Source organism: Muntiacus reevesi, chromosome 1, assembly GCF_963930625.1.
Source record: "Muntiacus reevesi chromosome 1, mMunRee1.1, whole genome shotgun sequence".
NCBI lineage: Eukaryota > Metazoa > Chordata > Mammalia > Artiodactyla > Cervidae > Muntiacus > Muntiacus reevesi.
Window position 1 is genome coordinate 109,652,256 of NC_089249.1, and position 15,964 is coordinate 109,668,219.

At 41.7% G+C, this 15,964-nt stretch overlaps 1 protein-coding gene across 9 annotated transcripts in view; it reads right to left on the reverse strand.

Moving 5' to 3' along the window:
- The window catches only part of SLC44A3 (solute carrier family 44 member 3), an 82,899-nt gene that overhangs the window by 54,517 nt on the left and 12,418 nt on the right, over positions 1 to 15,964 (reverse strand). For all 9 annotated transcript variants that reach the window (XM_065908371.1, XM_065908359.1, XM_065908353.1 and 6 more), the window contains 3 exons: positions 3,875 to 4,035; positions 1,938 to 2,027; positions 117 to 241 (listed from right to left, as the gene is read on the reverse strand). In XM_065908371.1, the coding sequence (XP_065764443.1) occupies positions 117 to 241; positions 1,938 to 2,027; positions 3,875 to 4,035 (376 nt within the window). The remainder of the gene's footprint in view (positions 1 to 116; positions 242 to 1,937; positions 2,028 to 3,874; positions 4,036 to 15,964) is intronic.

A 15,964-nucleotide genomic window follows, 5' to 3' on the forward strand; every position in this document is an offset into this window, starting at 1 on the left:
GCACCTTCTGCAGTGAAAGAAAAACAAATGCTCTTTGTTTTGGGTTAAAATGCAACTGTTTGGACTTCAGAGTTCTGGCAGGCTACCTGATCTACTGCTGGAAGAGTGCTTCTTACCGTGATGACTGTAGAGACAATAGCAAATCCCAGCAGACACTTCATATTTTCCCTTTCTGTGTCCAGTTCTATGCTGAGGTCATTGGTATAGTCATAGTACAGCCACCATAAGACACCGCAGACAACTGGAAAGCAAAGCACCAGTGGAACTCAGCACACACGCCATGAGGTAACCCCCCCGTCCCCTGACAATGGGTGACCCTGCTCGGGCAGTGGGTCCCAAATCCCTTGGGCTTTGGGGGCAATGACCAACCCTCTGAAGCAGCCAGGCAGGGTCACGGCGGACCACCGAGGAGCTTCCAGGCCTAGGGCGGCTGTGTATCTCTGGGAGATGTAGGAAGGTGATTCCAAAACACAGGTGTGCCCTGTGAGCCTAGCCCATAGGTGGGGCTGGGTGTGAGCATGGAGCAAATTGTACGGACAGGATGGTGAGAGGAACAACATTAGAGTCCAAAGGCTAAAATTCCCAAACCAGCTCTGCAGGTGACAGCTCCAGAGGAGCCTGGATACTGGTCTTGCTGTTGTTGTTCCATTGCCAAGTCGTGTCTGACTCTTTGTGACCCCATTAATCGCAGCATGCCAGGTTCCTCTGGCTTCCACTATCTCAATGGAGTTTGCTCAAATTCACGTCCACTGAGTCTGTGGTGCTATCTAAACATCTCATCCTCTGTTGCCCTCTTCTCCTTTTGCCTTCAATCTTTCCCAGCATCAGAGTCTTTTCCCAATGAGTTGGCTCTTAGTATCAGGTGGCCAAAATACTGAGTTTCAATTTCAGCACCGGTTCTTACAAAGAATAGTCAGAGTGGATTTCCTTTAGGACTGACTGGTTTGATCTCTTTGCTGTCCAAGGGACTTTCAAGAGTCTTCTCCAGCATCATAAGTCAAAAGCATCAATTCTTTGGCACTCAGCCTTCTTTATGGTTCAACTCTGACATCTGTACTGGAATGACCATACCTTTGACTATATGGATATTGGCTTGACACCTACAAAACTGGGCAGATGTCCCAACATCACAAATGCTCTGCATTTAGGGACTTGGTGACACCTGCACCACATCCACAGTGGCTTCAGGGAGGGCGTCCTTACCACTCGTGGGTGGGAAAGAGCATCCCTCACAAGCCGTCCTACATGTCCCCCAGCACGGGCACACTGGGCACCTGTGAGCTACAGGGCTGGGAGGTGCTGAGGACAGAGCTGATTGCTCAGAAGATGAAACGCTATGGTCATGCCAAGTATTTATTTGGTCACACCAATTATTAAAAATTAAAATATCCTATACCAGGATCCTATACTGCTGCCTTGATCTTCCTGCCTGCCCCTGTCCCTTGGATCTTCTTCCCTGACAACTCCTGGATGGACCCAAGATCCAGCACTGAAAAGGAAAACAGTGGGCATGGGACATGTCTCTGGGACCCTGCCCAGCTCAAGGGCTGTGTCTCTTCAGACTGGCCTGAGCCTCTGCAGGGTAATATGGACCCCTAGGTGCCAATGGGTGATATGAAAATTCAGAAAAAATTCTTTAAAGGGCTTCCAACAGGCACTGGAATTGCCTTTTAATGGATGAAACCAGTACCACTCACTGGGCTGGCTCATCTGAGAGTGCAGAAAAGATAGCAGGGCAGGCAGGAACTTTGCTGTTAGCTGTGAGAGAGAAGTAATCCTGTCCTCTTTGGGCCTGTGTTTCCTCTTATATAAAATGAGGGAGCTGGACAAGAGCTTCTCTAAGATCCCATGTAGCTCAAAATGCCAGCTTTTAAGTTCTACATGTAACAGAAAGGTTTTTCATTTAATCAAGAAGCCAATCAAGTGGAAATACTTACACAACAACCCCAAAACAATCAGTGCAATGAAAATGTGAACCAGAAGGGTGGTGATGAAACGGAAGGTGAACATCATGGCCAAAGACAAGGCTAGAAAATTAAGCAAAACATATAAATTCTAACAACAATCAAGGCATGACGGTGATTACAATGGGACTGGAATGACTAAACCTTCTGAAAGAGTGAAGGCTGAGGACTTTCTTCAATCCCGAAATATCTTGGACATCTATCAAACAGAAAAACAAGACATACTCAGGCCACCATCTGAAGCATGTTCAAGTTCAGTCTGTGACAGTAAGCCATGTCCTGAAAGTGCTAGCATGCTTCTTGAAATATAAAAATGTTTTCAAAGCAGGTATTACTCTCAAATATCCTAAACTTTTTTCTTTTAAGTCCAAATGAAACATCTAAAATTTTTTTTATTAAACTTAACTCTTTTGATTTCATAACTTAAAGTTCTAATCTTGTGTTCTCAGATATCCTCACTAAAAATGAAAGATGAATGCCTTTAAAAATGAAAAATTTAAGATTATATGATAAGATATATGTATAAAAATTTGCATATCTGTTTCCACTTTGGGGGTTTTTAAGCCTATGAATTTATTGAAAGTGAAAGTGTTAGGCACTCAGTCCTATCTGACTTTGGGACCTATGGGACTATGGTACACAGAGTATACCAGGCTCCTCTGTCCATGGGATTTCTTAGACAAAAATACTTCTCCAGGGTATCCTCCTGACCCAGGGATCAAACCTGGGTCTCCTGCACTGCACGCAGATTCTTTACCATCAGAGTCACCAGGGAACTTCAGTGAATTTATAGGTACTATTTTACTTTTTTTCTGAGACAGAATTCAAGATTACATATAGATATTTCAGTGTAGTGATTAAGATCATGGGTTTGAAGTCAGATAGATCTGGGCTAAGTCTCAGCTCTGCCATCTCCACTAGATGTGTAACCTTGGTCATGCCTCAGACCTCTCTAGGCCTCAGTTTCCTCTCATACAGATGGGGACGGGATTCTGATGAGGTTTAAAGAGTTAACAATAAGCACAATGCCTGGTGCACGTGGGTCATAAGAAGTCTGGAAGTTACATAACGGTGGCTAGTTAAGCATCCCCAAGCATTCAGGAATTAGTAACCTTTGGGTAATGAAATTATGGAAACCTCAATTTATACACTGGAAACATGATGTTAATGGATGATCAAAGAGCTTTCAACCTTCCAAGGTTGGGAGGCAGCCATTGTAAATGACAGGGGTAAATAAAAGGCCACTACTATTGCCTAAAGCAACAGACAGTATTAACTCATTCAAAGAGAAGGCTGACTCTTAAAAGGACTCATCAAGCTAAAATAGCAAAAGGGAAGTTAAACCGTAAGGAGTGGGGAAGTGGCTGCTTCCAGAAAGACTCAGAAAAGGCAGGATCCAATTCAAGGCCTTGACCTGCCTGCAACCCAGCAAGCCTGTTCCTGGGAGGAGCTGGATCCATTGGCTCAGTGCCCTCTGACGCTAACATGATGGACACACCTCCTTCCCCTACTCAGCAGGCTCTGATCTGGCTTGCCTGCAGGAAGAGGCATTACAGAACGTCCACACTTGCTGGACATGCATTTCTGGCACTTTCCACGGCCAGTTCACAAAGTGGCAATCTTCTCTGCACATCCATCCTCAGGCACAGCTGAGGAGCAGACCCTGGAACATCATCAATGTCTAAGGCAACCCCCACCTAGTGAGGCCTCTAGGCAGGGTCAGCTGGCCTTTTCCCAGTCTTACCACTCCTCCCCCACTTGAACTTGAAACATTGACAATATCTACAAAGAAAATATATGAAGTGAAGTTTCATATTTAGGTCAAGAGGCTAATTTTCATTGTACAGCACACATAAGTGCTAGAAATTTTGGTATAAAAAGCCACTGCAGAAAAATTAATGAAAAATTACCAAAGGCGAGGATACAGAGGCCGAGGACTGTGTCTCTTCCTGACATTATTCCACTTAGAATTCGATGGAGGGAGTCCACATCATTGATCAGAACAGATGCAAACAGAGAATAGCACTCAGGAGTTTGAGGGATGCATCGATTAAACAAGGGAAAAGACTTGCTAAAAAGAAAAGATAGAATAAGTGGCAAAAATGTTTATTTCATTTTTTATCTTAAAAAAGATACTTATTTAAAATTCTCAGCAACCAAAATGTATAAGATCTAAAATAATAAAAAGAAGGTTAAACTCCTGATTGAAATGTACACCTTACAAAGCCAAGCCATCTGTGCTGTCACAGTGTTTAGCTAATGCCTGGGTGGGAAACTGATTATAGGTACCCACAGACACCCAAAACCTAAACTTGGGGAGTGACATTTCTGAGTCTCATATCTTGGCCCTTCCTGGATAACAACCACCAACTCCAACGCAAGGATCACATTTCTTTAGGGAACTTTTAGAGCTAAAGACTGGCTCAGTCAGAAGGAGTACTAATGAAACCACAAGCTTTATTTCTATCCTCTTTATGAAGACATATAAAGCTTGAGAGTTTTGTTATGAACAGAGTGAATGCTTAGAAATGTGTGATAAATGTATGAGTGAAACTGTGGTTGGTACCTGTCTTAGGTGGATGAGAAAGCTGACCTCTTTTGGAGCCTTTCCTGAAATGGAAAAATGCCCAGGAATGCTCCTAATGAATTTAATGTAGCCACAAATACCTTCACAGCATCCTTCTGTGGGCTCCACAGAGTAGAAATAATCCCAACCCATGAAGTGCCTAATCATCTGACAAATTGCTGAAGTATCAGGCAGTTACCAAATATTTTGTGAAATGTGTGAAGATGAAGCAGGGGGAACCCAAATGCAAATGACATTACAGCATCATGAAGGAAAAATGGCTTCGAAACACCCAATGTTTCTCAACACAGAACATACAGAGGATCTTTCTCAGGAGGCACAACAGTATAGAAACAGTTCCTGAGCCACCAAATATCGATTCAAGAGTAATACAACCAAGCCATTTTTTTAAATTAAAAATTTTACAGATGTGATTCATTCACATGGCTCAGATTCCAAAAGTACATCAGAATAAACTGTAAGAAACTGCTCTTTCTTCTCCTTGAGCCACTGAAGTACATTTGTCCACAGGCCATCAGATTTTGGTTTCTCGTATATCACCAAAGAGATATTTGTTAGCACATATGAACGTAATAGGAAATTTAAATAGCAGTCTGCTGCTGAGCCTCAAAAATAGTAAAAATAATATCCTCAAATGAGATACCAGACTCCACCAAGCTGGGCTTTTCAAAAAAGAGGTAGGAAAAAAAACTGTTACTCTCATAAGTTTTTCACCTACACATTATAGGGGGCTTTCCTGGTGGCTCAGGGGTAAAGAATCTGCCTGCCAAGGCAGGGGACTCAGGTTCGATCCCTGGGTCAGGAAACTCTCCCGGAGAAGGAAATGGCAACCAACTCCAGTATTCTTGGCTGAAGAATTCCATGGTTAGCGGAGACTGGCAAGCTACAGTCCAAGCTGTAGTCCAAGCTACAGTCGCAAGAGCTGGACACACTCACTGACTAAACAATAACAACACATTATAAGTGTTAGAGGCTGGAGAACAGTAAAGCATTTAAAATAGAAACTTTCATTCTGGAATATCTTTAGCATTACTGAAAAATCACAAAGAAGGTACAGAGAGTTCCCACATACCTTCCCTCACCTCTACCTGATGTTAACATCTGAGGTAACCACAGTACATTTGTGAAAATTAAGAAATCAACACTGGTACTACATTATTTACTAAACCACAGCCTTTATTTGGAAATCACCATTTTCCACCAATTCCTTTTTCTGTTCCAGCATACCACACTGCATTTATTTGTTGTGTCTCCCTTGGTCTGGGACAATTTCTTAGTTTTTCCCTATTTTTCATTACCTTGACAGCTTTGAAGATTCATGATCAGGTATTTTATAAAATATCCTGCAAACTACAGAATGACCCTCATGTTCTCTCATGATTAGACTGCAGTTACAGGTTTAGGGTGGTGGCCTGCTGCAGGGTTGGGAGCACCGAGTGTAGCAGTGCATGCATGGGATCTTCTGAGGTAGCCATTATCTTCACTACTTCCACCATAGGTTCAGTTCAGCTCAGTCGTGTCCGACTCTTTGCGACCCCATGAATCGCAGCATGCCAGGCCTCCCTGTCCATCACCAACTCCCTGAGTTTACTCAAACTCATGTCCATCGAGTCGGTGATGCCATCCAGCCAACTCATCCTCTGTTGTCCCCTTCTTCTCCTGCCTGCAATGCCTCCCAGCATCAGGGTCTTTTCCAACGAGTCAACTCTTCGCATGAAGTTGCCAAAGTATTGGAGTTTTAGCTTTAGCATCAGTCCTTCCAATGAACACCCAGGAGTGATTTCCTTTAGGATGGACTGGTTGGATCTCCTTGCAGTCCAAGGGACTCTCAAGAGTCTTCTCCAACACCAGGTAAATACAGGGAGGAACACAGCTCCACCCATCAACAGAAAATTGGATTAAAGATTTACTGAGCATGGCCCTGCTCATCAGAATAAGACCCAGTTTCCCCCTCAGTCAGGCTCTCCGATCAGGAAGCTTCCATAAGCCTCTTATCCTTCTCCATCAGAGGGCAGAAACACTGAAAACCACAATCACAGAGAACTAACCAATCTAATCACATGGACCACAGCCTTGTCTAACTCAATGACTGTGAGCCATGCTCTGTAGGGCCACCCAAGACAGGCAGGTCATGGTAGAGAGTTCTGACAAAATGTGGTCCACTGGAGAAGGGAATGGCAAACCACTTCAGTATTCTTGCCTTGAGAACCCCATGAACAGTATGAAAAGGCAAAAAGATAGGACACTGAAAGATGAACTCCCCAGATTGGCAGGTACCCAATATGCTACTGGAGATCAGTGGAGAAATAACTCCAGAAAAAATAAAGAGACAGATTCAAAGCAAAAACAACACCCAGTTGTGGATGTGACTGGTGATGAAAGCAAGGTCCGATGCTGTAAAGAGCAATATTGCATAGGAACCTGGAATGTTAGGTCCATGAATCAAGGCAAATTGGAAGTGGTCAAACAGGAGATGGCAAGGGTGAACATCGACATTTCAGGAATAAGCAAACTAAAATGGACTGGAATGGGTGAATTTAACTCAGATGACCATTATATCTACTACTGTGGGCAAGAATCCCTTAGAAGAAATGGAGTAGCCATCATAGTCAACAAGAGAGTCCAAAATGCAGTACTTGGATGCAATCTCAAAAATGACAAAATGATCTCTGTTCGTTTCCAAGGCAAACCATTCAATATCACGGTAATCCAAGTCTATGCCCCAACCAGTAACGCTGAAAAAACTGAAGTTGAACAGTTCTATGAAGACCTACAAGACCTTCTAGAACTAACATCCCAAAAAGACATCCTTTTTATTATAAAGGACTGGAATGCAAAAGTAGGAAGTCAAGAAACAACTGGAGTAACTGGCAAATTTGGCCTTGGAGTACGGAATGAAGCAGGGAAAAGGCTAATAGTTTTGTCAAGAGAACACACTGGTCATAGCAAACTTCCTCTTCCAACAACACAAGAGAAGACCCTACACATGGACATCATCAGATGGTCAACACCGAAATCAGATTGATTATTCGCAGCCAAAGATGGAGAAACTTATACAGTTAGCAAAAACAAGACTGGGAGCTGACTGTGGCTCAGATCATGAATTCCTTACTGCCAAATTCAAACTTAAATTGAAGAAAGTAGGGAAAACCACTAGATCATTCAGGTATGACCTAAATCAAATCCCTTATGATTATACAGTGGAAGTGAGAAATAGATTTCAGGGACTAGATCTGATAGACAGAGTGCCTGATGAACTATGGATGGAGGTTCATGACATTGTACAGGAGACAGGAATCAAGACCATCCCCAAGAAAAAGAAATGCAAAAAAGCAAGATGGCTGTCTGAGGAGGCCTTACAAATAGCTGTGAAAAGAAGAGAAGTGAAAAGCAAAGGAGAAACAGAAAGATACACCCATTGAATGCAGAGTTCCAAAGAATAGTAAGGAGAGATAAGAAAGCCTTCCTCAGCGATCAGTGCAAAGAAATAGAGGAAAACAATAGAATGGGAAAGACTAGAGATCTCTTCAAGAAATCTAGAGATGCCAAGGGAACATTTCATGCAAAGATGGGCTCAATAAAGGACAGAAATGGTATGGACCTAACAGAAGCAGAAGATATTAAGAAGAGGTAGCAAGAATACACAGAAGAACAATGCAAAAAAGATTTTTACAATCCAGATAGTCACAATGGTGTGATCACTCACTGAGAGCCAGACATCCTAGAATGTGAAGTCAAGTGGGCCTTAGAAAGCATCACTATGAACAAAGCTAGTGGAAGTGATGGAATTCCAGTTGAGCTATTTCAAATCCTAAAAGATGATGCTGTGAAAGTGCTGCACTCAATATGCCAGCAAATTTGGAAAACTCAGCACTGGCCACAGGACTGGAAAAGTTCAGTTTTCATTCCAGTCCCAAAGAAAGGCAATGCCAAAGAATGCTCCAACTACCGCACAATTGCACTCATCTCACACGCTAGTAAAGTAATGCTCAAAATTCTCCAAGTGTGGCTTCAACAGTATGTGAACCATGAACTTCCAGATGTTCAAGCTGGTTTTAGAAAAGGCAGAGGAATCAGAGATCAAATTGCCAACACCCGTTGGATCATTGAAAAAGCAAGAAGAGTTCCAGAAAAACATCTATTTCTGATTTATTGACTATGCCAAAGCCTTTGACTGTGTGAATCACAATAAACTGTGGAAAATTCTGAAAGAGATGGGAATACCAGACCACCTGACCTGCCTCTTGAGAAATCTGTATGCAGGTTAGGAAGCAATACTCAGAACTGGACAGGGAACAACTGACTGGTTTCAAATTGGGAAAGGAGTATGTCAAGGCTGTATATTGTCACCCTGATTATTTAACTTATATGCAGAGTACATCATGAGAAATGCCGGGCTGCAGAAAGTACAAGCTGGAATCAAGATTGCCGGGAGAAATATCAACAACCTCAGATATGCAGATGACACCACCCTTATGGTAGAAAGTGAAGAAGAACTAAAGAGACTCTTGATGAAAGTGAAAGAGGAGAGTGAAAAAGTTGGTTTAAAGCTCAGCATTCAGAAAACTAAGATCATGGCATCTGGTCCCAACACTTCATGGCAAATAGATGGGGAAACAATGGAAACAGTGGCTGACTTTATTTTTTTGGGCTCCAAAATCACTGCAGATGGTGACTGCAGCCATGAAATTAAAAGACGGTTACTCCTTGGTAGAAAAGTTATGACCAAACTAAACAGCATATTAAAAAGCAGAGACATCACTTTGCCAACAAAGGTCCATCTAGTCAAGGCTATGGATTTTCCAGTAGTCATGTATGGATGTGTGAGTTGGACTATAAAGAAAGCTGAGTGCTAAAGAATTAATGCTTTTGAACTGTGGTGTTAGAGAAGACTTTTGAGAGTCCCTTGGACTGCAAGGAGATCCAACCAGTCTATCCTAAAGGAAAATCAGTCCTGAATATTCACTGCAAGGACTGATGCTGAAGCTGAAACTCCAATACTTTGGCCACCTGATATGAAGCACTGACTCATTGGAAAAGACCCTGATGCTAGGAAAGACTGAAGGTGGGAGGGGAAGGGGATGACAGAGGATGAGATGGTTGGATGGAATCACCAATTCAATGGACATGAGTTTGAGTAAACTCCGGGAGTTGGTGATGGATGGGGAGGCCTGGTGTGCTGCAGTCCATGGGGTCGCAAAGAGTCAGACACGACCGAGCAACTGAACTGAACGGGTTTAGGGGAAGAGTGCCGCCGAGGGGAGGTGCTCTCAGACGACCAACTCGGGGACACGGCGGCAGCCTGATTTCACTGCTGCATTTGACCATGATCACTTGGTTAAGGTGGTTGGGCCCTGCCAGATTTCTCCACTGGAATGTGAGTATTTTTTCTCTTTCTACATTCTGTTCTTAAAAGTGAGTCACTAAGTCCAGACTGCTCTCAAGAGGAAGGAAATTAACTTCTACATCCTGGAGGAGGAATTTCAACACACATTATCAGAGATCCCTCTGTAAAGATTTATCCCTTTCCTCCCCTTTATTACTTAGTCACTTATTTATGTAAGTAAAGACACATGGATATATATCCTTTGGGTTATAATCCAGTATGATTGTTATTTAGTCTGTTGCTCAAATTGTTCCATCTTTGTCCACTGGGAGGTATTTCAGGTTGGCCCCTGTGTCCTTTTGACATGGCCAATCCCTTTTTTTCCCCTTGAGCACTTCCTTACTTTCTAATTTGACAAGATGATGCCAGGCTTATCTGGTATTTCCCTCATTCAAGCCCTAAAATCAGACCCTTTGGAGCACAGTACTTAGAAACCAAGCTCCGGACACTGGGTATATTCATTGCTACTGGAGAATCACTGATCCTAGGCCCTCTTATAATCAGCCATAATATGTAGCTTCAAAATGGCTAGATGGTCCCCTGTGAGAAGTAGGGAGGGCGATCAAGAGAATGTGGAACTCATCCCACCCCCACAAACACATCAAAAATACATCTACATGTGGAACAATTCTCTTAGAAAACCAACTGGAAACCAGAAGAAGAACTCCTATACAACCAAACCTGCAAGAAAAAGTGGTTCCATATAACCGGCTGGGACAAAAAGGCATCGCATTGGGACCTGTGCCCCTGAGAAGCAAGCTGTCAAGCCACAGTCTGGGCATCCACATCCTGGGCTCCTATGTGGAGGAGACGAGCCCCCTTGACTGCTAGAAAATCTGCAGAGACAGACAGAAGGACTAGAGAAGCCTAGACTCCACTTGCACAGAGTGGGTGCATGCTGGCTTGCTGACAGTCAGGGTGGAGAGAGCCACGCGCTGGTGGCTGCCCCCTCGCCACACTTAATCAGAAGGGGCAAACGCCCTGGCCCTGCTCACTCCACACCACAGCCTGGTGTGAGATCAGGGCGCAGATCCAGTTCAACTATGCAGAAACAGACCGGGGCACCCGGGGTGTGCTCCAGGTGAGGCCACGCGGGACACTGTCTAGTCATGCATGGGGCGAGTGGAACCACACCGGCCACTGGCGGGGTGAGCCCAGGGAGGTGCCACACAAGTACACAGAGGCTAAGGGCTGGGCAGACAGGCCCCGGGACTCATCTAGCTACACAGAAAGCGTCCAGAGGGCCTGGAACGTGGTCTGGGCGGGGCGGCGATGGCCAGTCAGTGCATTCAGAAGGAGCAAGTCCTCTCCCAGTGAGAGCGCCTCAGTTTCACCCACACTACACCACACCGCAGCCTCGCCCTAGATCTAGGGCCGACAGGTCCTGGAGAAGACTGGCACAGAGGCAGCACAGGTCCTGGTTGCGGGGGGGGGGGACAGCCATGTAAACTTGCGCAGCCACAACATCCGACCCCTAGCCCAGCCTACTCCATGCCATGGCCTTGCATTAGATCTGGGACGAACACAACAGAGAAAGGGATGTGATCTTGGGCTGCTTCCAAGCAGAGCCATGGGGACCCATAGGTCCTTTGTGACCACAGAGGCCTCACTTGCTTCAGCAATCACCTCCGTAGGGGTAGGGGCACACTCTCAAGGGCAATAAAGCCTGACTGATCCTGACCTTTAGGGTTTCCAATTCAACAACCAAGGAGCTGACACTGCTCCTAACAGAGTGACAACAGTCACGAAGCAAAAGGGAAGCCCCACCTCATATCCTGCACAGGTTCTAGAAACCCTCCTCTCCATAAAGGGCAAAATGACCAGCAAACTCTGAGGAAAGACCTGGCTGGCAGCCATGCTGAAATCAGCAACTTACACCAACGACATTGGACATGCAGAGGCTACACAGGGATGCCCCCACATAAAACCTTCTCTTCAAGACCATAGTAGATAATTGTTTCTCCTAAATTTATAAAGAAAAAGAAAGTTAAATACAATAAAAAGGCAGAAGAACTACTCCCAATTAAATGAACAAGAGAAATCTCCCAAAAGAACAAATAATAAATAATGAAACAGGCCTTTCTAATCCACTAGACCCCAAGTTCAAAAACAGGGCAATAAAAATGCTAACTGACTTAAGAAAGATTGACAGAAACAGAGATCATTGTAACAATGAACTAGAAACTATAAAGATGAACTGATCAAAAAAGGACAATTCAACTGCCAAGATAAAAACCAACCTAGAGGTAATTAATAGCAGAATAAATGTTATAGAAGAATGAATAAGTGTTCTGAAAGATAGCATGATGGCAATCATCTAGTTAGAACAGCAGGCGGACATACAAATGAAAACAAATGAAAGCAACATACGATACCTATGGGATAATATTAAATGTGCCAACCTACACATAATAGACATTCCAGAAGGAGAAGGTGGTGGGTTGTTGAAAATGTATTTGAAGAAATTACGGCTGAAAAATTCCCAAACCTAGAGAAGGGAACATACGTTCAGGTATAGGAAGCACAGAGGGTCCCAAACAATAAGAACCCATGCATATTCACACCAAGACATCTCATAATTAAGATGGCGAATGTTAAAGAGGATTCCAAAGATAGTAAGAGAAAAACAAAGACTCAGTTACAAGGGAATCTCCTTTAAGCTATCAGCTGATTTCTCTACAGAAACTTGGCAGGCCAGAAGGGAGTGGCAAGATAAAGTCCTCAAAGGGAAAAACCTGCAACCTAGGATGCTCTATGCAACATGATTATCATTTAGAACAGAATGAGAGATAAAGAATTTCCCAGACAGGCAAAAGCAAAAAGAATTCAGCAATATTAAACCTACCCTAAAAGAAATACTGAAGTCTTCTCTAAATAGAAAGGTAGCAAGAATCTATAGGAAAGGGAAAATTATAATAGGAAAGGAAAATATAATAGGAAAGGCATGTCCTATTATTGAAGATCACTTAAATAAGCCAGTACATAGACTAAACAACAACCAAAAAACTGTAAAAAAAAAAAAGAATTATAACTACATTAAATAGTAAAAGAGGGCTTCCCTGATAGCTTAGCTGATAAAAGAATCTGCCTGCAATGCAGGAGAACCTGGTTCGATTCCTGGGTTGGGAAGGTCCCTTAGAGGAGGACATGGCAACCCACTCCAGGATTCTTGCCTGGAGAATTCCCATGGACAGAGGAGACTGGCACGTTACAGTTCATGGGGTTACAAAGAGTCAGACATAACTAAATGACAAAGCAAAGCACAAATAGTAAAAGGATAAGCATGAAGATACGAAATACAACATTAAGAAAACAAAATGTGAATGTAAATCTTTTACCATGTGTTTGACCATAAATGATTGTTAGTTTAAAAAGAGTAGATACAGTCATGAGTTAGTATGCTTGAACTTCATGGTAACAATAAATCAAAAATACAGACTATATTCACAAAAACCAAAAGGAAAGGAAATCAAACATACTACAACAGAGAGTCATCAAATCACAAAAGGAAAAATAAAAAAAAGAAATAAGCAAAGAAGAACTACAAAACAACTAGAAAACAAAGACTAAAATGGCAATAAGGGAACTTCCCTTTTGGTCCAATGACTAGGACTCTGCATTCCCAGCACAGGGGGCCTGGGTTTGATCCCTGGTCAGGGAACTAGATTTCACATGCTGAAACTAAAAGATCTCATATGCTGCAACGAAGTTCAAAGATTCTACATTCTACAACTAAGACCCAGAACAGCCAAAAAAAATTTTTTTTTAAAATAATAAAGGAACTTGAAAAATATATTTTTTTAATGGCAGTAAGCACATACTTATCAATTATTACCTTAAATGTCAATGGGCAAAATGCTCCAATCAAAAGACACAGCATGACAGAGAGGATAAAACAAACAAGAATCTACAATATGCTGCCTACAAGAGATTTACTTCAGGGCAAAAGACACACACATACTGAAAGTGAGGGCATGGTAAAATTTAATGCAAATGAAAAGAAGAAGAAAGCAGAGGTAGCAATACTCATAGACAAAATAGACTTTAAAACAAAGGCCATAAAGGAAGATAAAGAAGGGCATTAAATGATGAAAAAGGGGTCAATACAAGAAGAGGATATTATACTCATTGATATATATGCACCCAATAGGGGAGCACTTATGTTCCTTTTACACCACTTTGTAAACCGTTGGTGGAAATATAAATAGGTGCATTCACTAGAGAAAACAGTATGGAGATTCCTTTAAAAAACTAGAAACAGTGCTATCATATGATCCAGCAATACCACTCCTGGGTACATACCAGAAAAAAATGAAAACTCTAATTTGTAAAGATAGAGGCACACCAATGTTCATAGCGGCACTATTTATAATAACCAAGGCATGGAAGCAACCCATGTCCATCGATAGATGAATAGATAATGTTGTATATACATATAATGGAATATTATTCAGTCACGAGAAACAATGAAATATTCCCATTTGCAGCAACATGGAGAGACCCAGAGAACATTATATTTAGTAAAGTAAGCCAGACAGATAAAAACAAATATTATATCATTTATAATGCAGACTCTGAAAAGTAATGCAGGTGAACCTATATACAAAACAGAAACAGACTCACAGACAGAAAACATACCTGTGGCTACCAAAGGGAAGAAGGAGGGAGTATGGGATTAACAGATTAAAAACTACTCTACATAAAATAGATAAGCAACAGGAATTGACTATATTATACAGGTAATTCTTTTCAATATATTATAATAAGCTATAATCAGAAAAAAATAACTGAATCACTATGCCGTACACCTGAAACTAGCACAATATTGTAAATCAACCACACTTCAATGCAAATTGATGAATGCATGTATTATACATTAATGACTGATGAACACTGATGAATTACCCTCCTTAGAATCCTGCTTCAGCATTGTATACAAGTGCCTATTTCCCTACCCTTTTGCAAAGGGTGCTTTTTTTTTTTTAAACATGTTGCCAGTCTAAGCCTGGTGTGCAGCAAACAGTCCATGGTGTTGCAGAGTCAGACATGACTGAGCAACTGAACTGAACTATAAGGTGAAAACATCAGAGTCTTAAATGGCATTTCCCCTGTCATAAGGGAGGTTCAGTCTTTTTCGGTATCTTTAAAAAATACTGTGCTTTTCTTTGAAGCATCTCTTCATATTCTCATTTCGGTTTTATATTGTGATACTGGTGTTTTAAAAGTTGATTAGTAAGACCTTTCATAAATGAGAGGTCAATCTTTTTTTATATGAATTGTAACTTATCTGCCTGTTAATTTTGCTTCTACTATTTTGTCATGCAGAAATGTTTCTTTTTAATGTAGCCAAATTTACTGATTTTTTTTAGTTTTATGCCTCCTGAATTTTAAGTCATAGTGAGAAGCCTTCTTTACTTCCAGGTTATAAGAGAATTCTCCCCTGTCTTCTAGTACTTTCTGATTTCACTTTGTAAGTTAAGATCTCTAATCCATTTGGAATCTATCCATATAAGCCATGAGGTATAGATCCAGTTTTTCCCTCTGGATTCCTACCCAGCTGTCCCAACACCACTTGTTGAATAGTCCAAGTTTCTGTCACTGATTTGAGATGCCATTTTTTATCATGTACTAAATTCTTGTAAGAATTCCTATTCCTGGATTCTATAATATCTTTCACTGATCTTTCTACATATGAACTAGTACCACAATATTTCAATTATTAAACATTATGTTTTAGAAACTGGAAGGACTGGTTCTCCTTCATTGTTTTCTTCAGACTTTTCATGGTCATTTAAGAGAATTTTTTTCCTTACAGACATTCAAATCAGCTTATCTAGCTACAGAAAAAATCCTATTATATCTATTTTAATTATGATAAACCTATATTTTTCAACTTAGAAATAACATCTTAAATACTGTAGAGGGAAGTAACATTTTTTTTTTTTTTTTTTTTTTGGAAGTAACATTTTTATCATGTTGAGTCATACCATCAAGAAGACATTCTATCTTCCTATTTGTTCAAGATTA